This window comes from Emydura macquarii, unplaced genomic scaffold (genome assembly GCF_026122565.2).
Source record: "Emydura macquarii macquarii isolate MOO-44397 ecotype Brisbane River unplaced genomic scaffold, CSIRO-AGI_Emac_v2 contig_3506, whole genome shotgun sequence".
NCBI lineage: Eukaryota > Metazoa > Chordata > Testudines > Chelidae > Emydura > Emydura macquarii.
Window position 1 is genome coordinate 10,813,340 of NW_027133643.1, and position 22,191 is coordinate 10,835,530.

The 22,191-nt window shown below is 40.4% G+C and overlaps 1 protein-coding gene across 2 annotated transcripts in view; it reads left to right on the top strand.

Moving 5' to 3' along the window:
* Positions 1-7,272, top strand: part of CACHD1 (cache domain containing 1) — a 186,423-nt gene extending 179,151 nt beyond the window's left edge. For both annotated transcript variants that reach the window (XM_067535461.1, XM_067535462.1), the window contains exon 27: positions 5,606-7,272. In XM_067535461.1, coding sequence (XP_067391562.1) covers positions 5,606-5,844 — 239 coding nt within the window. In that variant the 3' untranslated portion in view covers positions 5,845-7,272. The remainder of the gene's footprint in view (positions 1-5,605) is intronic.
* Positions 7,273-22,191: the final 14,919 nt, after the last annotated feature.

The following is a 22,191-nucleotide window of genomic DNA, read 5'->3' on the forward strand; positions in this document are numbered from 1 at the left end:
ACCTATTTCCCAAAAGACTTGCACGATCCTGGGTATAGCCACCACCACATGTGCCTCAGAGCCATTGGCATGGGATCTCCATGACCACCCATTGGTCCCTCCTACTGATCATATTGAGGATCCTGGGACCAGTGTCCTCCTCCTGAGTTCATCCACTCCACCTGGGAGTCACATCCAGCGTCCTCTCCAAGGGAACCATCAAACTTGCCCCCAGATCAGATGACTGAGGAAGAATATTATGCTCTGGTTCCAGAGGTTCCACTGGAACTGACTAGACTACCATCATCCTCGTCAGATGAAACGGTGACTTCAACATCTCTTCCCCTGGATGACTTCAAACAATGCCAAGACCTGCTGCACAGAGCCGCTGGGGAACTTCAGATCCCATTAGAGGAAATCCAAGACTCTTAAGACAAGCTCTTGGACGTCCTCCACACATCAACACCCCTAAGAGTTGCCCTCCGTGTCAACAAGGCTATCCTGGAGCTGGCTAGAATGGTATGGCACACCCCCACCACCTTGCTCCTACCCCTAAGGGCATAGAGAGACACTCTTATGTACCAGCTAAAGACTCAGAATTTCTATTTTTGCACCCACTTCCCAATTCTCTGGTGGTTCAGGCTGTTTCCAGAAGATCTAAACAGCAACATCCAGATCTATGCCAGTAGTTAGAGGGAAAATGCTTAGACCTACTGGAGAGGAGGGTTTTCTTGTCCTCCATTTACAATTCAGGGATAGCCCCAATTTTCAAGCACTATTGGCTAAATATGATTTCCTGAGTTATACTAAGTTTGAGGAATTCACCAACAGCTGGTTGAGGAAGGTAAATTAATAGCCAGAACTTCCCTCCAATCTGCAGTTGATGCAGCTGATACTTCCTCTAGGACCATTGTTATGGTCATCGTTATACAAAGGGAGTCCTGGCTCTATTCCTCGGGATTCCCCAGGGAGGTCCAGAACACCATCGAGGACTTCCCCTTTGATGAATCCCACCTCTTCCATGAGAAGGCAGATGATTCCCTAAACACCCTCAAGGACTCTAGAGCTACCCTTCAATCACGGGGCATTTATACACTTGCTCTTTTTCATCACCACTCAACCACAGTGTAGTATGGGTCCCAACACTTTTACACCAAAGACCATACGAACCACCATATAAAAACAAAAGGTTCAAAAGTCCTTTTTTCCCCGTGCCTCCTGCTACGGCCCCAACATCTCAATCCCCGATCAGGAGATATATTTTATGCAAGCTTGGCAGCCGTGAACCATTAAGCCTAACAACTCACAACCCCACTGCTCCATTTGGGGATCATCTCGCACTCCTTTTCGACACCTGGAGTGCGATGACAACAGATAAGTGGGTGCTGAACGTCATCCACTGTGGCTATATGATCAAGTTTGTCATACTACCTCCTCCAAAACATTAATAGTTTAAGGGGAAATGGGGGGTTTTGCCCCTCCAAAACTACAAGCCTCAGGCAAGCATGGAATTTGCCGCCCCCCCCCCCCCCCCAAACATGTGGCCCCATTGATCTGAGTGGAGCTGCCCCCCCTCCAAATATAAAAGTCAAACTACATCTATGCTCCAAAACCTCCCCTGCCCCCCCTTCAGAAGTAAGCTCCTTACTGCAACGAGGGGCAATAGAATACATTCCTCCACAATATAACGAAACAGGATTTTACTCAACGTACTTCTTGATCCCCAAGAAGGTTGGGTGGAGACTAATCCTCAACCTCCATCATTTCAACTGCTTCATCCACAACTCAGATTTTGCATAGTCGTGTCGGCAACAATAATTCAGTCGTTAGAAAAAGGCACATAGTTCATGGCTCTCAATTTAAAAGATGCCTGCTTTCATACAGACATTCATCCCCCCGTAGATGCTTTCTTAGATTTATGGTGGGATCTGACCATTTCCAATACAAAGTGCTACCATTTGGGATAGCTATCACCCCCAGGGTATTCAAAGGTATTCTTAGTGGTGACCGCTTATGTCAGACATTATGGCCTTCTTGTTTTTCTGTACCTTGACAACTGGTTTCTCACTGCGAGATCCCACCAAGCAGCCTACACGTCGACCTCTATGATTCTCCACCTCTTCTCCTCTCTGGGAGTCACCGTAAACATTGAAAAGTCTGTCTTCACCCCCATGCAGTCTTGACTTCATTGGAATACCTTTGAATGCAAGGGCTTACCTGCCGACAGACAGGTTCCAGACTATGAATGAGATCATAGCTCGCATTATGAGCAATCCTCGAGTGATGGCCGAGGCATGTCTGTCCATACTTGGCCACATGGCCTCATGCACCTATGTCACTCCATTCATGAGACTCCACCTTCGTTGTCTTCAAGCGTGGCTACAGTCAGTGTACTCACCAAGTCATCACCCTATGAACCTTCCCCTCACAGTTCCCATCAAGATACTGTCTTTCCTTCAGTGGTGGACAAACCCTTACCACATGTGCATGGGTGTCCACTTTCTCCCATCTTATCTGGACAAAACTATCATTACCAACATGTCCCTGCTAGGCCGGGGAATTCATACGGACAACCACACCACACAAGAGACGTGGACACCCCAAGAGACCAGGGTGCACATTGATGCCGTGGAACTTTGGGCTGTAAGGAAAGCATTGTGGCTAATCTATCTCACATGAGTTCTTTCTCCCATTCATCCACTCACCACATCCTGATAATATTGGACAACACTGTGACTGTATACTACATCAACAAGCAAGGCGGAGTGAAATCGCATCAGTTGGAAGCATGAGGCGAGCCAGGGTGCATGTGCAGACTAATGGACACCACTTTCAAAACTCTCCAGCTCTGGGCACATGGTGCAGGTGTGTAACCCTCCCCCCCCCTCTCCCCCCTCCCGGTGGAATGTAGATAGGGATGACACATCTCAAGAACCTCCGGTTACAGGTAAGTAACCTCCTTTTAGATATACACAGTTTCATCACAGATAGGAGAGACCGGACTTCTCCTGCATAATATCCTTTCCTGGATCCTCTCAGCCAAAAGGTCACTGATTGAGATTGTGAAAAGTGACTAGTGAATTCAGGTGCTCAGCGTGAGACACCTTTAAAGAAACCTGACTTTTCAGAAGTCAGTCTGAGAATCGAAAAATTGAGGCAGCCAAAATCACTAGTCAGTTGTCAAACTCTTGGCCAGTACCTTCTCAAAGAGGGAATTTAGCAATCCTAAAAATTACCAGTCCTACAAGTAACAAAAATAGTGTTCTCTTCGGAATGGAAGGAATGGCCTGGGAGTAGAATACGATTGCCCATTGGACCAGGGAATGAGGCATTCCAGCAGGGCTGTGAGGTCCAGGTGGTCAATCTGGGAGCACTGCTGCTTATTCCTGCTCTGCCCTCTAGCTCTGCTTCCCAGCCCCATAGCTATATTCTGTCCCCCCCATAAACTTGCAGTTTAATCCTGAACCTGCCCCTGACATCCTGTGTAACCTTGCACAAGTGAGTTAATTTTTCTGAACCTCAGGATATGTCTACACTACAGCAACACAGCTATGGCAATGCAACTGTGCCATGGTAGCACCCTCGGGTAGACACTTCCTATCAATGGAAGAGGTTTTTCCGCCAGTGTAATTAATCGATCTCTTCAAGAGGTGGTAGCTAGGTTGAGAAAAGAATTCTTCTGTCAATCTCACTGTGTGCACAGTGGAGGTTATGTTGACCCAACTAAGTTACGTAGGGTACGAAGTTTTTCACAGCCCTGAGCAATATAGCTAGGTTGATTTAGTTTTTAGATGTAGACCAGGCCACGGTGTCCCTGTTTGTAAAATGTGGCTAGTCTATCTTACATGAGTGCTGAGTCTATGTTATTTAATATTTGTAAAGTCCATTCGGATACTGAGAAGATACTAAGTATGTGTAAAGCTTTATTAGGAATGCCTCAGACATCGCAGCCCAGTGGAAAAGATAATTGTACAGCGTAATATATGTGAAGGATTTGCAGTCTAACATTTCAGTCATCTTTGGTTCCTTATATAATTCAGTACCTCTTCTCACAAAGAAATAAGAGATTTCTTTTTTTAATGTAGAAGAAAAGCAAGATCAGAAAACAGCTGGACAGAGATTGCTAGACCACACTTCAAATACATGGTGAAATCAATAAAATTAAACAGTGTATCTTAACAATCCTCTAACAAGCTTTGCAACTAATTTACATTAGTCTCAAGACCCTAAAATATGAGTACAGTTGAAAGGTAATAAAACATAAGCCCTCATTTAGCAGAGAACTAAATTGCCATTTCTTTGTGGGGGGTTTTTTCAGAGCTATAATACTATTCTCATAGTTACAGCACATAAATAAAACTCAGGAAATGCCATGACCACACTGAAATTTACTTTTGGTATTTTTTAGAAGTTAGGTGATATATGATGTATTTTGATTATCTTCCTTTCTTGTGATACCGAATTAATGTTCTTGTAAAACATCCAGTCTGGTCAGTGCAAGGGATGAGGTTTCTTGAACACAGGCATACCAGGCTGCTTTGAGGGTCTCACCACAGATGTGCTGTGGTACTAGTCTGAGATCACGCGAGATTTCAGGCAGCTGGTAGGCTGGGCACATTGTGACGCTCACTTAAAGCAAATCCCCTTCTCTTTCCCTACTTTTGTCATTTCATTTAATTGGAGTTTAGTCAGAAAAGGGTCTGCAGGATTTGGCTCAATTAATCCATCTTAAATACTTTCTTATATATCTAAATAAATAATTAAGAACTTATATATCTAACTAAGTACTTTCAATATATCTAGCTCTTCAACACAGTGTGTATATATAGGTATATATTTAGTTACAGAACACTTCTCTCAGCTGTCTACAAGCAGATTGTTTTGGCTGTCACTAATCTGAGCAGAGCTGCCCACAGGTAGGTACTGATGAATGCTGGTGGTAGATTCAGCAGAATCAACTGTTCTGTCACTTCTGAAACTTTAAGGAAAGTTCTGTAATATTTTTTTTTTTTTTTAAATCCCAGAACTTTGAAAATAGAACACTTTCATCTGCAAGGACCTTTTTCATTTTAAATATATGTCATTTTAAAAAAATCAGAAAGATGATTTGAAGTAGTTTCAGCCTACTTACAGTGAGAATAGCTGATAACCTTTTTAAGGAAATTGCAGTTTGTTTGGAATGAGAATAGTGTACAATGTAAAGAGACCATGTAGCTCAAAATTTGACCTAGTTTTTGTTCCTTATCTGTTTGCAAAGTCCAAGTAATTTTTAAGACTTTTTTCTCCAAAACCATACTTCTTCCTTATTGTGTATTTTTAAATAAATGCCGGTAGGTGGGTAGGCAGGCAAGTAGGTTTGTTTCTTTGTTTGGTAGGAAACCAGATATTTCAAAGTGAGGCTTCCAAGAGACTATTAAAAGCAGGGGAAAGGAGGGAGGAAAGAACTATTTTAAAACTACACAAGGTACTTTACTGTATGTCTTTAATTTAAAACAGTTTGTTGGACCCTATTTTGTAATTGAGTGCCTCCATTGATTTCAGTGGGTATTGGGGCATTCCATACCTTGAAATATTGGACCTTTTGCCCTAGACCATCTGTCCTTACTAGTATTGTTTTGTTTTCTAGGCTACAGCACTATGAGTCCACAGGAAGACAGTGAAAATCCTCCATGTAATAATGATCCATTATCAGCTGGTGTTGACGTTGGAAACCACGATGAAGATTTAGATCTGGATACACCACCTCAAACAGCTGCTCTCTTGAGTCATAAGTTTCACCACTACAGGTTGCACCATCCAACTCTTCATCACAGCCACCACTTACAGGCGGCAGTCACAGTCCACACTGTGGATGCAGAATGCTAATACACTTTATTCTTCGGGAAAAGATGACACAGGAAAGTCAGTTTGTTAACAACGATCCATACAGCAACGAGGAGCTTTCTGTTTGTGCTTTTACCAGGAGTGGTTTAACGACCATCCTAAAGAAACTGTTACACACACAACCTTTACGTTTTTAAAATGTAGTGCTGGCTCCGGAATGGAGGGGAAATAAGCATGATGAATGGACCTGCCATAACATTTAATAAAATGGAGCAGGAGGCATGTTAGACCTCCAAACACCAGGATAAAAGTTTATACAGTAACTGAAGTTTTGGAACCGTGAGCCAAGAGAAGGGAGAGCTCAAAGAAGATAAAGATGTTTCGCTTTCCTTAACTAGAAGAGCTTAGATCTGTGCAGCCAGAGACAAAAAAAAAGGGTGCTGGATACAGAAATAGGTTCCGTTTGTTTTTTGAGAAAGTACATTGCTCTTGCAATTGCTGTATGGGACCTAGGACAATGCATCTCAAGATTTTTAAGTAAAGGATTATTTTTCTACTATTTATTGAACTTGAAACTTTCATGAACTTTGGGGGGGGGGAAGGGAAAAACACATTAGCAACTATTGACAAGTACAGCATACGTTCTGTGTGATGGTGAAGTCGTTCTTCCAAGGAAGACATCTGTTTCTTATTAGCTGATATTCATCCACGGCCCCACTTTGCAAAAAGGGAAAATGAAGAATCATTCTCTGATTTGTTTACATAATGTTTTCTAGTCGTTTTGTGTAAACTTTACAACCTGATTTGTAAGTTTTTTTGTTTAATTTGCAAGGGGTGAGGGGGGGAATCCTCTGCTTCTGTACCAAAGCACTGACACCTCTGACTACCCTTAAAGACGATCAAGATTTGGGACAGGATTCCCTTCACTGTAATAATGCAGTGTTTGAACTGCATTAACTATCAGAGAATTCCAAAATGAGATGCATCCCATTTCTCTGTTTCCTTAGACCATCGGCAAAACTAGAAGGTAAAAAAAAAATGCATTGTAAAATTCAGGTTGTTACAAAAGGTTTCTGTTGAAATCGTAATTATTAGCTGCTGCTGTTTATCTGGAATTTAACTCTGCTTGGTGATTCGTAAAGGGATTAATCAAGTCTCTCTAATACAACATGGGGCATCATAATTTTAAATTAGTTTTAAATCACAGTGTTGTATTTTAGATTCACATTGTGTGATTAAAATGTTATAAAAACATTCTTGCACCGTGCATATGATAAACATCCATTTATGTAGTTTTGTAAAAGATTTCTGAATACTGTTTTAATGAATAGGGTACTTAATACTGTATTATATAACACAATTGGTTCCTAAACAGTACAGTAAAGTAACTATACGTCTGATATCAGGATACCCCTTTATACTATGTATAAAATTACAATCTCTAGTGAAATAAACTGTATATAAAGATTAGTTCCGTGAGTTACTTGTGGTTAAACTCAGATTATTCTCTTTTATTTGGCTCTCATTCTGTGGCTGAATGGGCATCTCAAAAGAAAGTTATATAAACCCCTTGATGGTCAGGCTTCATCTCTTATTTCTGTGATTCTATCTCTAGTTCTGATAGGCTTAATTTTTACACCCAATTTACATTATTTGTTTTTAAAATCTATTTGAAAAAGCCCTGTCTGTAACTCGTTTGAACATTAAATCTCTTGGGAAAGTTCAAACACAATTCAAGCTTCTTTAGCCAATAATAACAATGTATAGAAAAAATAAGGTATTGAAAATTTGGCCCTGTCTGCCTTGTTGTTTGTTGCTGTTTTTATAAGGGTTTGGTTTTATGGGGGTTTTTTTTTAGTTTTTTGCCGAGCAGGCAATTCTTGGAAAATATTAAATACTGTTCATGTTTTTGAGATGTTCTTGCTAGAATCTTATTTCTCTTTTTGGAGCACAGAATATCTTTCTGCCCAACTTACTGAGAGATCTGAGTGAGAATCAAAGTTAATATCTGGTTCTTGGGCAATGAGATATAGGTAACCGCTCTTTTCATATTTGCTAGGGAGAGGGAAAATATGTCTTCTTTACATTACCATTAGACAAAACAAAAAGCATATGTAGCTAAGAAGCAAGAAATTTTTAGCATAAAAGTGAACATAGGCTTCAGCTTCAAAGATGGAAATCACTGAAATAAACAAAAATTACAGAAGGTTTTGTTAATAGTTTGTACTATATATCAAGCACAATCCTGTAGTTGCTCATAATTAATTATCCAGTCCCATAGTACCCCTACAGATCTCTCATTTCAGTCCACTTTAAAGGGGATTAATCTAAGTCACAAAAACACACTCAGTGCGGAATAAAAGTGTCCATGCAGGGGATTAATGCAGAATAGCTATGGCACTTTAAATTCACATGCTAGCTTATGTTGCATTAACTTCCCCATGTACACAAGCCCTTAGTAGAGACTCTTGAACTAATGGCGTATGCTACCTTTTCCCCCAGTTGTAGTATTTTAGTTCGAGTTATACCAGAATAGCTGTCTTTGTGTGTACAGTAGTATAAATGGAAATGAAAGGAAAAAATACAATTGGTCAGATCCACACTTGGTGTAAATTAGTATAGTTACAATGAAGTCCATGCTGATTTACACCAGCAGAGGATGTGGTCCCTATTTGCAATCAGAAATAGGCCCCTTAAGTAGAGCCTTAATTAAACATATATATTTACAGATTATATACAAATTTGTGAATCTTGTAATGTCATACTTATGAGCTAGAAATCTATGTCCCATTACGCCAGTGTATTCACTGTAATTTTTTAATAGCTTCAACTGGAAAGCTATGTGTAATATCTGATTGTTTTATTAGTGTGTGTGAATGCAGACAGCATAAAGGAAACCCGATTTACTTAAACCACTTAGCAGAGAGTAAATTTCTAATTTTTTTTACTGAAATATTTTACCTGGTTGTTTAAGTTAAACATTGACTGCTAACACATGGATAGGAACAGACAGCCATGTATTCTCAGTAGCAAGCCTTAGTTTCTGGAAGTTGCTTCTGTCAGAAATACATCTAAGCTGCATTCAGGAAGCATTGTATGACATATCTCTTTGCCCTGGCTTTTTGTTAGCTACTTAATCTAAAACTCCCAGCATTCAGCCTTGAGGTTGCTGAGCTGCAAGGAGTCATGGTGTGTGTATTTAGTCTCTGTTCAGTTGTTTTTATTCTTAACCATGTACAGCATGGCCAATTCCTATAGAGGGGGACACCTGATACGTGCTTGTAATAATGAGAACCGCTGAAACTTCTGCTATTACATAACTTGAGGAATAGGAAGAGGTGTATTGGCAGACTATTAACTCTTCATTGTGAGAGTTTCTAGATCTGTAGCCATCTTAAAGCCCTGACTTGATAGGTGGTACAAATCTGAGACACCAAGCTGCTATTAGTGAGCCTGTGAACAGCTCCATAGAAGCCCCCACCCTGGCAATCAAGTAGCTGTACGGTGATTGTCATCTCTCCCAGGTGAATGGTGAAGAACGTAGCCCCTTTCTCAAATACATTCCTTCCTAGATTTACACAAGGACAAAAATACTGTCAACACAATGCCCAGTTTTTTGCCCCAACCCTTAAATCAGCTACCCTGAAAAGCGAGTAGCCATTCTCTGTTTTGCCCACTCAATATTAGGTACTTTTAGATGCAGTTGAACACAGAGGACAGCGCCAAACGCAGGAGAACTTTAATCTCTGCCATACTCTTGTTGTATTGTAGAGTACTAAACAAGGACACAGTTTCATAGTCTACAGAATGTACAGATGTATCAAATCCCAAATCCCAGCACTGTGACAGCTGAAAGCTGGCCTTGCCTATTAGGGCCACATGATCTTGGCAAATCTGCTTCAACTTGAGACATTTATTGGACTGAGCAAAAAAAAAGTTCAGTATATAAAGAGGTGCAGGTGTTTGTTAACGGGGGGGCGGGGGGGTGCTTAGTGAGGTGAGAGAACGAAATAAATGTATCCAGAAAAGATAAATTACAGCATTTTTCTTTTTATTGAGGGTACTGCTGTTCCCCCAATTATTCAGCTATGCTGACTGAGGTGCAAAGACACACAATGAACTATTTGCTCAGGTGAGTTCCCAGGATCCTGCTGGATCTTAGCTCTAACCAATAGACCATGTGGCCTTTAATTCATTTTTACTTGCTTTGATTTCTGAAACTGTCAGTTGTCAGACTCATTACACGTTTTCTCTTCATTCTTCCAGGAAAATTAAATTTAAAAAGCCTGTTCAGTACCAAAGATAGGATGAGCTTCATTATATCTGTGTTCGTTGATCCTTAATGCCTTCAGTAATTTCAACAAATTAAGGTGTGTTGATGATTTTATGGCTATTGTGTGAGTATGGCTCTTACACACAAGTAACTCAATCAGTCTACTCAGGAGTCATGGAAGCTGTTTACATGTTCAGGGATTATAGTTTCAGAATTGATCAAAGGAGATTATTTTTACCTGTTGGAATTATTGCTTTGGCAACATGATTTGGAAAGAAAAGTCGGTTATGAGTTGTCTGTAGGCATTTTATCAGGTATTTAAATCATGAAAAGTTATCTGAACCTTTCCCATTCAAAATGAGGGAGCACAAACAGAAGACAATTCATGAAGTACTCACAAAAGCAGCTGTAGGGGTGCAACTGATCATAGTGAGTTCAGGAATTGTAGGGTTCTGTTTAAAGAGGTGAAACAAAAATTATGATGACAAAAGAAATTTGTTCAAATTATTGCAAGGCTGGTAACAAATAAGAAAAATCTGATACAAAGGAAGAAAGGAACTAGAACAAGGTAAGAGAAATTGAATCAAACAGATTGTATGTAAGCAAGAGGATTCTACCCAATGTTACCCATGTTAGCAGACACTACTATGAATTAGGTTTTTTTCTATCTTCATGTACTTACAATCAAACATTATCTGTGGCTGGAATTTTCAAGCTGAGTTAGGCATCCAAAATCTTATTATTAAAAGTCCAAATGCTTAATTCCTACGTTGACTATCTGTCTTAGGTACTTACATGGTCCCATTACTGTATTATCTGAGCACCTCACAACTTCTAATATATTTATCTTCAATACTTCTGTGAGTAAGGGGAGTATTATTATCCCCATTTTACAGACTCGCAACTGAGAGACCAAGTGACTTGCAGACTTCACACAGGGATTCTGTGACACAACAGAGATTTGAACATCAGTCTCCTGTATTCCAGGCTAGTGCCCTAATTGCTGGCCACCCTTCATCCTCTTTTGAAACTGTTAGCCTAATTTTGTAATTAAAGGCAGTTAACACTTATAGCTATCTCCAACTCTGATCATGCCAGAACCAGCTTTCCTTCAGATAACACTGCCCGTTCCACTCATCTGAGCCTTTCACAGTGATACACTTAACGCATTTGACACTAGTTGGCACCTTTTTGTAGTGGTAGCAGAGAAGCAAAGTTTTGAATAGGCAAAGAGACTGAACCACATTCTCATATTTAGGGGATTCTTTCAGCTCAAGGATGAGTTATATTGGCCATGTCTACCCTAGGCATTTTTTGTCAACAGTTTCTCACTGCTGCTAGTACTGGTTCAGGATGGTAAAAATGGGGAACACTCTTGCTGAAACAACGTCAGGCTCAGAGCCCACTGATACCTTTACTAGTGACCTTGTGCAAAAATATCAGTGGCTTCCAACAGCCCTACCTCCATTAGTGTTCTCCGCTGTGCTACCACCAGAGGAGCTGAACCGGTAGTAAGCACAGAGGAAAAAATCTGACCAAAAAGCATAGAGTACACGCCCTCAAGGGTTGTGGTGATGTGTAAGGAAGCTTGCACAGTACTACCATGTGGTATCTGCTGTGTGGCTAAACTGAGAACTTCAGTCTCTGGCACTGTCCACCCCGCACCTTTTACGTGAACTAACTTCACATTGAAACATGTCAAGCAGGAGAAGAATGTCCGGTGTGACAGAGTGCTAGGAGTCTAGAGCTGACCAGCACTCAGGTCACATTGGGTATGTCTACACGGCAAAGAAAAACTCCCAGTTGGCCCATACCAGCTGACTCAGGCTCACAGGGCTCAGGCCTGACTCCTACTCTGAATACTAGGCCAGACTGTCTGCATCCCAGTCCATAACAGGGGTGGGGCCACAAAAGAAAAAATGAAAGGAAAAAATGCAATCCAGCTCCATGAAAGCACGGGGAAAATGGGAAAAGGGCTGGCCACGGTGTTTGCTGGTCTCAAAGGACCTGAGGACCATTGAGTATTGCCAGGAGAAACCCTCTAGTTTGAGTCTATTCACAGGGAATGAATATTCACAGGCCTGCCTCATGGCCAGAATACCCTTAGAGGTCTGGGGAGAGTTCTGATGGCAATTGGTTGTGGTGTTTAGCATGTTACCCCACTGGTAGTGACTGGGACAGACGGAAGCCCCCTACCATTAGGGAAGATGAGGAGCACCCGAAGTCCATGGCAGCAAAGGGCAAAACAGCCACAGGGAACAAAACGGGTTTGCTATCGGTGAGCCAGTGATCCTGAGACATTAGAGAACAAGCCAGGAGGAGAATGAGCTAAAAGTAGAACAGGAATTGAGTGGGAAAAGGCCTGTTTGAGTTCCCTGGAAGAAAGTGGATGTCTTAGAAGTAACAAGGAGAGAGCACAGAACAGCAGGAGGGGTTTGTAGGAATGGCAGAACAACAGGCACTGGAAAAGGGGAGGTCACGGCACTAGAGTACATCATGCTACAAGCTAAGCGGGGAGGAGGACATCGAAGCTAAAACTGAAATTGCCCCTGGTGTGAGGACCAGCAGACTGAACGAAGTTGCCCCCCACCACACCCTGTGAATGGAGGATAAGGTAACCTGGCAAAGAAATTCATAGTGACAATTCTGGAGAATACCCATGGGAAATAAAGGAAGAGCACAAGTAGGAAAAAAGGAGGGCGCAGGGAAAAGAGCCCCAACATCAGAGAAGGGGGAAAGGTGTGTGACAGAGGGAGCCTAGAGTGGACCCAGCAGCCTGGTTACTAAAGTACTAAGCTGTTCGTCCCCCCCCCCCCCCCCCACTGCCCCCGGAGTGGATTTAATTGGGGGAATGGGTACTCAATGAGGTGACTAGGCAGGAGGTTGATGAGCTAATGTGAGTAATCAACCTGTCAGATGGGAACAGTTAAAAGATAGGAAGTAAGAATCAGAGTTAGGCTGGCAGGGGTCAGGGTGATACAAGATCTCAGGCTGGTGAGATTGTGCCCTCGCCCTCACCGGAAAGTGACCAAAGGGGGATGTCTCCTTCAATGATGTTACTACACATGGCTACACTGGCAATCTGAGGGAAGGAGACCCAGTGAATGACACACTGGGGTTTATAAATTCAAAAGCATCCAGCCTGTTGGTGGTGGTCTACAGGGCAGAGAAGGGGTTGCACCATGCTATGAGGAATTTCTTAAAAGCATGCCTTTCTTCATTTTGCAGTTGAGTAATGGACCAGTCTTACATTGGAATGTTAAACATTTCCAGCTTGGTTATAATTGATGGCTTAAATTGATAACTTAAAACTCTTCCACAACACCTATAGGTAATAAAATCAGAAATGTGTGCTGAAATAATTTGGCACTGCCAATAGCAGGAAAATGGAAATTCTGTGAAATAGTTTTGGTCCAAATGTATATTCTGTCTCCAACTTTCTCTCTCACAGAAATTTTATTTAGTTGAATTCTACTGTGAATTCCAATGGCATAATGTTGAATTTCTGTTTGAATCACTCAGAGTTTGTGGAGTTGCAAGTTCTAGTATTTAATCTACATGATGTAAATCTTACAAAATAACCTTAACACCTCTAAATCTGTTTATTTTAATTGCAATCAGATTGAAAAAAATGTTTTTGAAAACATAGACCAAAGTGAGTTACTGTCGTAAGCTCATCTAGAAAAATCTGGATAACTAGAGAGTGGATATTTTTTTTCCTCCTCATGCAAACAGAAAAAACATATAGAAGTCAGTCTGAGGCATCACAAAATGTTTCTGTATCTCACAAGCAGCAAAAAAGTCACATGACAGTTTCTGTGGAAACTGTGCCTATTTATTATTGAATAGCAAAATAGTTCAAACTCATATACATTTAAAATGCCTGTGGGAAGGTTTCCTTGTTGCCAATTTTCCACATTTTAATAGGTTATTACATTTTTTATGGACAGAGTAGTATGGATTATTATGAAGTGTCCAATCTAAACTCTCTAGTGCCTTGGCAGAGGGGTAAATTACAGGTTGTCAGACTGAAAAACAACCACCAGTGAAATGTGTGTGACCCACTCTCAAAATGTGCCAGTCTCTGTGACTTGCATGGAAATGCATTAGAGTCCGAACAAAACACACACAATTCTCAAGCCTTCTCTGGATTTTTGTCAAGTTCTTCTTTCCACAAAGAGCCAGATTCTCACTTGGTGTAAATGTGAGTAGTAATGGAGCTATGCTGATTTACACAGTAAAGCATCTGGCCCTATGTTTTGATTTCACAATTTTCATGGTACTTTTGTGTGGCTTCTTTTGTTTTTTTTTGTTTTGTTTTTTGTTTTGCAAGGGATGGATTCTGGACCCTGGTCATAGGAACAGTGGATATCAGTTAATGAATTAAAATGTTCCAAGTGTTAGAAAATATGCGAAAGGGAGACGTAAGCAAAGCAGCCATTTTTTGAAGGGTTTTGCAGTTACTTCATGCATTTTACAGTTACTTTGCATTTTCTTCACCTCTTACTGCAGGGAGGGTGGTCTGAATATTCCCAAATTCAGCACCTGAGTCTAAAACCTTGGCTTTAACTACAGCTACACAAACCCTAATTTGTTTGCATCTTAATAGCATTAGAAATGCATCCAACCATCATTGAACTTTGGAGAAATTTGAATCCAGATACAAGTTTTGTGGCTCAGGTCCATCTCTAACCAATATTTAGGCAAAAAATCTACTTATTTGTACAAAATAGACATTTTAAAATAGCAAAGATTTTAAAATGTATATTTAATTTAAAATAGTAGTAACAAAAATAAGAGGAAAAGTCAAAGTTCAAGATTAAAATTTAGCAAAATACAGTGTAGGGTAAATCCAAGGACCATGTCATGTCAGTGTACAGTTGTATTCATGAGTGAGAGTGTCAGTGATCAAAACAGTAATTTTTTGGGGGTAGTGTAGACAAGACAATATAGCTGCAAAAACATGTTAAAGAACCATATTACTTCCTATGTTATGGGCTTATGCAGCTCAAGCCTATTTCTGTATTAGGCTGAATCTGGGCATCCCAAAATTTAAGAAAGTTCAGATACAGATTTGAATCCTCAAATTTTAAAATATTCACATCTAGGGCTTTGATTATAGGTATGGGCCTGAACCAAACCCCCAGATCCAGACAAGATGGCTCTGATTCCCTTCTCACCTACATCAATGTAACTCAATTTACTTCAGTGGAATTATTTCCAGTTTACACAAGTGGAAATAAGAATGTAACTGTTTTAGGGCTGTAACTCTTTTATATTGCTTTCAAAGAGACACAAGTTACATTGTAAAAAAGCACACTTATTCTGGAATAAGAGCATCTACATACCAGTATAATTACAGCAGTATAATTATACTGGTATCACTATGCTGGAAAATTTTGCTGTGTATACAAGCCATGAGAGTTATAGGGACGTATTTTCCTCTGACTTGCACTAGTGTAAATGGGAAATAATTCCATTGAAGCCAAAGGGATTATACTGATGTAGGGGAGGAGAGAATCAGAAACATCATGTTTGCATCTGGGGTTTTGCTTCTGGCCCATAGCTAAATAAAAATATTGATAAAAAATACTAAATTTCAGGCATCTCAAAGCAATACCCAAACCTGCAAAGATTTACACATGTGATTCATTTTACTCACATGACTAATCACATGACTAGTCCAATGGTTAAAATTACATGTAGAAGCCTTTCCAGGACTGGGCCCTGAGTGTGAATCCAAGTACTTAATCTGGATCTCCACTCAGAATTTAACACTTTATAGAATGAGACTTGAAAAATGCAATGTTCATATAATAATTGAATAATCTTTTCTGTCAGTGCAACTGACTTCACATGATTAAAGTAATAAATACTTGCTTAATCATGTAAGATTTAGCTTTTTAAATGTATCTAAACGAGAAAAAAATCCATAAACTTCTCTGAACTATTAAGCACTCATAGTGCACTAAGTTCTGACATGAGTTTTATTCAACTAATGAAATAAAATGATATAGCTTCTGAAGCATTTCTTTTAGCATGGCACATTAACCTTTCATTACCTGTATTCAGATACCCTGCAGCCCATTAAAAAGACAATAAAGTAAGCAATTTTAGAGACCATAATCATTATAGGGAGGATTAATTGTCAATAACATATAATGAACTAAAACAGAATCCACTTTCTAAAAGGAAGAATACTTTTAGTAAACTCAATAATTTAGCTGATCTCAAAATCTGATTTCATTAAATTATATGGTGTCTATTTCCTGAAAAATAAAAAAGCAGAGCCACGACTCAATGATGACAACTTAATCTGGAAATGACTCTTTCTAACAGACTATAAAAGCATTTCAGTACTTTTAGTAGAACTATCGACTTTTTCATGGTCCAAGAAATACATTTGCTAAACAGTCAACCACAGGATTTGTTTGTGTACTTGATCTGAGGATACAGTACATAGCATCAATATTTCAATTAATAATTGATATAAAAATCCTTGTTTGGCAAAATTGCCTCATTTGAAGAAATTAAGACTTAACTGGTAGATTATTTTATCTTTCCCAAGGCTTTTGTATAAAACTGGATATTATCCGTATTGTAACTATAACTTTCTTGGGGCATATATCACCACTAAGAACTGAACTGCTGCCAGAATAGTCATGCTAAAAGTATTTTTCTATATTCCTTTCTTTATTATCTTTTTACTATCAGTGGTTGAGGCTACTGTAATACAAATAATAATTTGTAAATCCTCTAACATTAACAATGCAATACAGTAGAACCTCAGAGTTACAAACACCAGAGTTATGAACTGACCAGTCAACCACACACCTCATTTGGAGCCAGAAGTACGCAATCAGGCAGCAGCAGAGACCAAAGTAAAAAAAAAAAGCAAATATAGCACAGTATTGTGTTAAATATAAACTACTAAAAAAAAAAGGAAAAGTTTTTAAAAAATTGACAAAGTAAGAAAACTACTATTTCAGTGCTTGTTTCATTTAAAGTAAGATGGTTAAAAGCAGCCTTTTCCCTCTGCATAGTAAAGTTTAAAAGCTGTATTATGTCAATGTTCAGTTGTAAACTTTTGAAAGAACTACCATAATGTTTTGTTCAGAGTTGTAAACATTTCAGAGTTACAAAAACAACGAGAGTCCTGTAGCACTTTAAAGACTAACAAATTTAATTTCTGCAGACATAAGCTTTCATAGGCTGTAACCCACTTCGTCAGATGAAAGGAATAGAAATCAAATAGGGGTATATATACATCTAAGGGTAAAGGAACAACAATGGGGAAGTAAAGTCCATTCAGGTAGAGTAGTTGAGGCCTAATCACAACCATTGATTAGGAGGTGAGAATGTGTGAGCAGTGACAATTACTTCTTGTACTTCCATTCCTGAGGCATTCCTAACTCTCAGGTTCTATTGTATGTGTGAAGCCTGTACCACATAGCAGGTGCTGAAAGACAAATTTTATAGCTTTAAAAATGTTTGAGGTATGAAAGTCTCCATCAAAGGTTTGGGAAATACCCAATCTGAGGCTCTAAGAGAAGGAAAAAAAAAAAAAAGGATTTATACTCTTCCTTTGGACTTGTGATTTCTAAGCTTTTTAAAATAAAGGACTGAAGGAGCAATTTTATTAGCGGATGAAAATTCCAGACTATGAGATTAAGGGATGGTAACCCCATGAATTGAAACTTGTTGGCTTCATTGAAATCTTTCAGATCAATATGCCAAAAGACAACATCTTTTTCTTTACTAGTTTTTTGTTTTTTTTTTTTTTTTAATAATTTTAATCCATTGAAACTAATTTTAGAAGTAATGAAGGCCCAAGGATTCTTAGGAATCTTAATTTGCTAGGGTTTGTTAAACCCAGTTTTATAAATTTGGCCAGATTGGTGTTCGAAGTGGCAATGTACCAAAGCAAAATTTCTGCAAAACTTTGTGCATGTATTTCCTTCTGTAACTGATGTTCCAGTCTCTCCCGTGGCAGCACAAACTAATTTTGTGCAAAGGCAGAATTCCAGAATTAGTTTTTCTTGAGAGAGACTTGTTTACCGTTCCTATTCCCATTCCAACCAAAGTGTATTGACAATGGCCTTTTAACACTACTGCACTTCAGGCTTGATTCACCACTGCCTTACACTTTTGTGTGGTCATTTACCCCTGTTCAAAGTGGGTGTATGTTACCAAACCTCATTCTCCATTCATTTACACTAACAGCAGTGTTAAGCACTAACTTTGCACAGGTGTAAATGACCTCACAAGGTATAAGGATGTTTCCAAAGTACCAAGCGCAGTATTTGACTAAATACTGACAGACTGTGAAATAGTACTACAATTGGAGACTCCATAGGAAATAAGATGACTTTTATAACTGAACATCGGAAATTCATTTCTTCTGCTCAAGTTCTAACCTCTAGACTGACACTATTTATATCCTTAAAAATGTCGTGTAAATTTTCCAGGCTAAAGGCCTCCATAATTACTAGATGACTTTTCCCTTGTCCCATTTGTATTTTGCCACAAGAGGGTGACTTCTGCTATCATTACAGTACTGAGCGTCTGGTTTACCCATCTGTGCTGATTTTCCTATAATTGGTTTTGCCTGCTGCTGTTGAGAAATAAGATCAGAAAAAGAAAAGACGATCTTGACCCAGGCCTGCCATTTTATACCTTTTTATTCTAAGGTCTAGTTTACCATTTTTATCCACCATTCACTTCAGTCTCCTCCTCCAGAAACCTAAGACTTGTGTCTGCACAAGGAAATTCTAGAAAAACTGATGGAGTATTCACCCTAAGAAACCTTGTTAGTTAGCAAGTTTAACTAACAAAATGGTAAATATGCCAGAGTTGCTCGAACACTGGCTACAATAGAAGTCCTACTAGATTTCTGTTCATCTGAATGGGTGATACCACTTGGAATTCTCTAATGTAACTGAGGCTCAAGTATCTCTTGAATTTATTTACACTGTGCTTTAATTTCTATCCTTCTCCAATAACTGATTATTTATCCTTTGTATGAAACTGTGCTTCCTGTGATCCCCTTTATTCTTACGTTAGATAACTACTTGAAACCATCACTAGTGTGACACTTTTCTCTCCCAGGTTTATTCTACCTCTTCTTGAAAATCAGTTCTCACCTTAAAAATACAGCCCAATGGAAATCACCTCCCACTTCTCTTATTTTATATACTTGAGACCTGTTATTGTTTTCTTGCCTTATGCTTATAGCCTTTCTCTCCAATAATATCCTTTCTATTGTGCCATGACCAATGCAACAAACAAGGTTTCATATGGAGGGAGAATCTCATAAATGCCTTATATAGTAACACTACTGATTCTTTGATAAATGTTTTGGTCTAGGAGGCTTTGCCCTACCGTACAGTAGAACCTCAGAGTCATGAACACCAGAATTACAACCTGACCAGTAAATCTCTCACATCATTTGGAACCGGAAGTACTCAGTGAGGCAGCAACAGAGACAAAAACAAACAAACAGAAAAGCAAATACAAGCCAGTACTATATTAAACGTAAACTACTAAAAAAAATAAAGGGAAAGCTTGTTTGTTTTTTAAAAAGATTTGACAAGGTAAGGAAACCATTTCTGTGCTTGTTTAATTTAAATTAAGATGGTTAAAAGCAGCATTTTTCTTCTGCACAGTAAAGTTCCAAAGCTGTATTAAGTCAATGTTCAGTTGTAAACTTTTGAAAGAACCATAGCATTTTGTTCAGAGTTATGAACATTTCAGTGTTATGAACAACCTACATTCCCAAGGTGTTTGTAACTCTGAGGTACTACTGTACTTTATTTACTCAGTTCAGCATGTGGCTTTCAGTAAAGTCCTTCTTTTTATGTAGTGTTTCATCTGAGATGACTGAGAGAGATGTTAAGAGTTTTAACTGACATCATACAGGGAATTAAGAGTGGAAAAGAACCCGCAAAATCCCTCTAGTTTCTATTCCTTTCTTCACACTAGGAGAACACACAAAGGCAGATGCACCAAACCATGCAATCATGAGATTTCTGAGGCCTGATAAAGAAAGCATTTGAGAGCCATAAATTATTGGGACTAATCAGTCAGTTGCTACAATCTGATAACTCATGTTCGGAGCTGATTCTTTTCTTTATCAGAGATGTATTGGAATTTGGCTTCTTCCATCTTTCAAAGATACTTTTCTTTGCTTCATAATAAAAATCCTTGTTAGAAACTAGAGGTGATTAAAAGTTTACAGTAACTGTTCCAGAGGATTTGTCAGTTCAGAAAAAAAGGCAAGGATAATAGAGAGAGAACAAATTAAAACACTTCTATTAGATTTGGTTAAAAAATTGCAAAAATTTTTAATGAAAATTTTCTCAAAAATGTCTCCTTTTTCAGCTAGTGCTAGCTTCACTAAGAGTGAGGTGATAAGTAACTTAAAAATATATAGACTGATGTACCATAAAAACCAAAATGATCTGACACTTCCTGTTGGAGGTGGCATCTATCAGATGAGACAAAGTGCCAAAGGTTCTGACCATCTGTGTTTATCATATTTCCATAGTACGTTCCGAATACTTTCTGTGAGAACAGAAATGTTAAGAACAGTGCCCTGGCCAAATACCATCTTGGATAATTATATTTTGCCTCCCTAAAATCCTCCCTGCATTTTCAATAAGACACAGTAGTCTTGCTAACTTCCTGTCCTAAATTGTTGTATTATTAATGCAGCTGCCACCCTACAGGTGATTGCATTTCTGTTGGTCCTGAGGGCATGTACATTGGGAAATGTGTATTATGGGGAAAGTGGAAGATATGGCAGGGTGGGATCTTGAGCTACAGTATGCAGAATTTGAAAAGATATAGGGTGAGGCAGAAGGCAGTGGTGTCCCCAAAGGAGGTGCACAGGGGGATCAAAGGGAGGGTGCATTGGGTGGAACAAGTTTATCTGATGCTGAATCTTGGAGGAGCAAAGCATGAAGTGTAACTGGACCTAGCAAGGTCTAGATTTTATGGATGTAATAGTACTGGCTTTATATATCTATGTGCAAAATTCAGCTGCATCTGGCTTTTTACCTTTTCTGTGAAAGACCTAGGGAGAGATGTATGAATCAATGGATTCCTCTGATGCGGGAGTGCATTGTGCATGGAGGTTTGGAATACAGGAAGGGTGCAGTGATGTGCTAGGTGCATTGAGTAATTGGCGATAAAATTGGGGCCACAGGCTGTGTGCGTAGAGGCCTAGGTGTGCACTAGGTAGTGGGATGTAGTAGGCTCACTTGGGAGAAGAGGTTCCAAGTGGGAGTCCTGGCAGCAGTGGCATGCAGCAAAGTAGACAGCCTGGAACCATTGGGTCCAGCGGTAGTAGGGGTGGGGGGAGGACATGCAGGGTGGAGCGGGGTACAATGCGATCCCAAGCTCAGTGGGTGAATGAAGAAGTGTGCTGCGGCCAGAGTACAGTGATGTTACAAGCTCAATGTGTGTGTGTGCGGGGGGGTGCCCAGTGCAGTAACAGGCTCTGTGCGAGGAAGGCAGAAACTGGGGCTCTGTGGGCATGGAAGAAAGGGGTCTTAGGAGCAGAGGGGGTGCAGGGGGTTCCAGGAAGGGTGCATGGGGGCCAGGGACCACTGGAGTCCCAGGCTTGGAGGGGACGGGCTGTTGGAGGTAGCGAGTGGACAGGGATTTGCGGGGTCCCAGGCTGGGGGAGGGCACAGTGGGGTACGGGTTGCCTGGAAGGGGGGGGGGGTAGAATGCACAGAGGCCAAGTGCCTGCCAGGCCGGAGGGGAGGGGGCAGCAGGGGTGCATGGGAGGGGGAGGGCAAAGGGGTCCCAGGCTTGGGGGGCGGGGTTGAGGGATGCACGGGGGAGCCCCGGATTGGCGGAGGGGACTCAGGCGCGAGGGGTGCCTGGAGGGCGGGCTGAAGGAGGGGGCGGGAGGCGCACGTGCCCCGGGCTGGGGGGGTTGGGGTGCGCAGGGCGGTTCCTGGTGCTGGTCCCCGCTTCGAGTGGCGCGCGGTAGAGTCTCCCGGCCGCCGAGGACTCGGCCTAGCCCTGCCTCCGCTGGCCCCGGCTCGCCCGCCCCCCGCCCGGCTCCCTCCCCCCGCGGGCTCGCCGGCCGGACGGGGTGTCTGCCT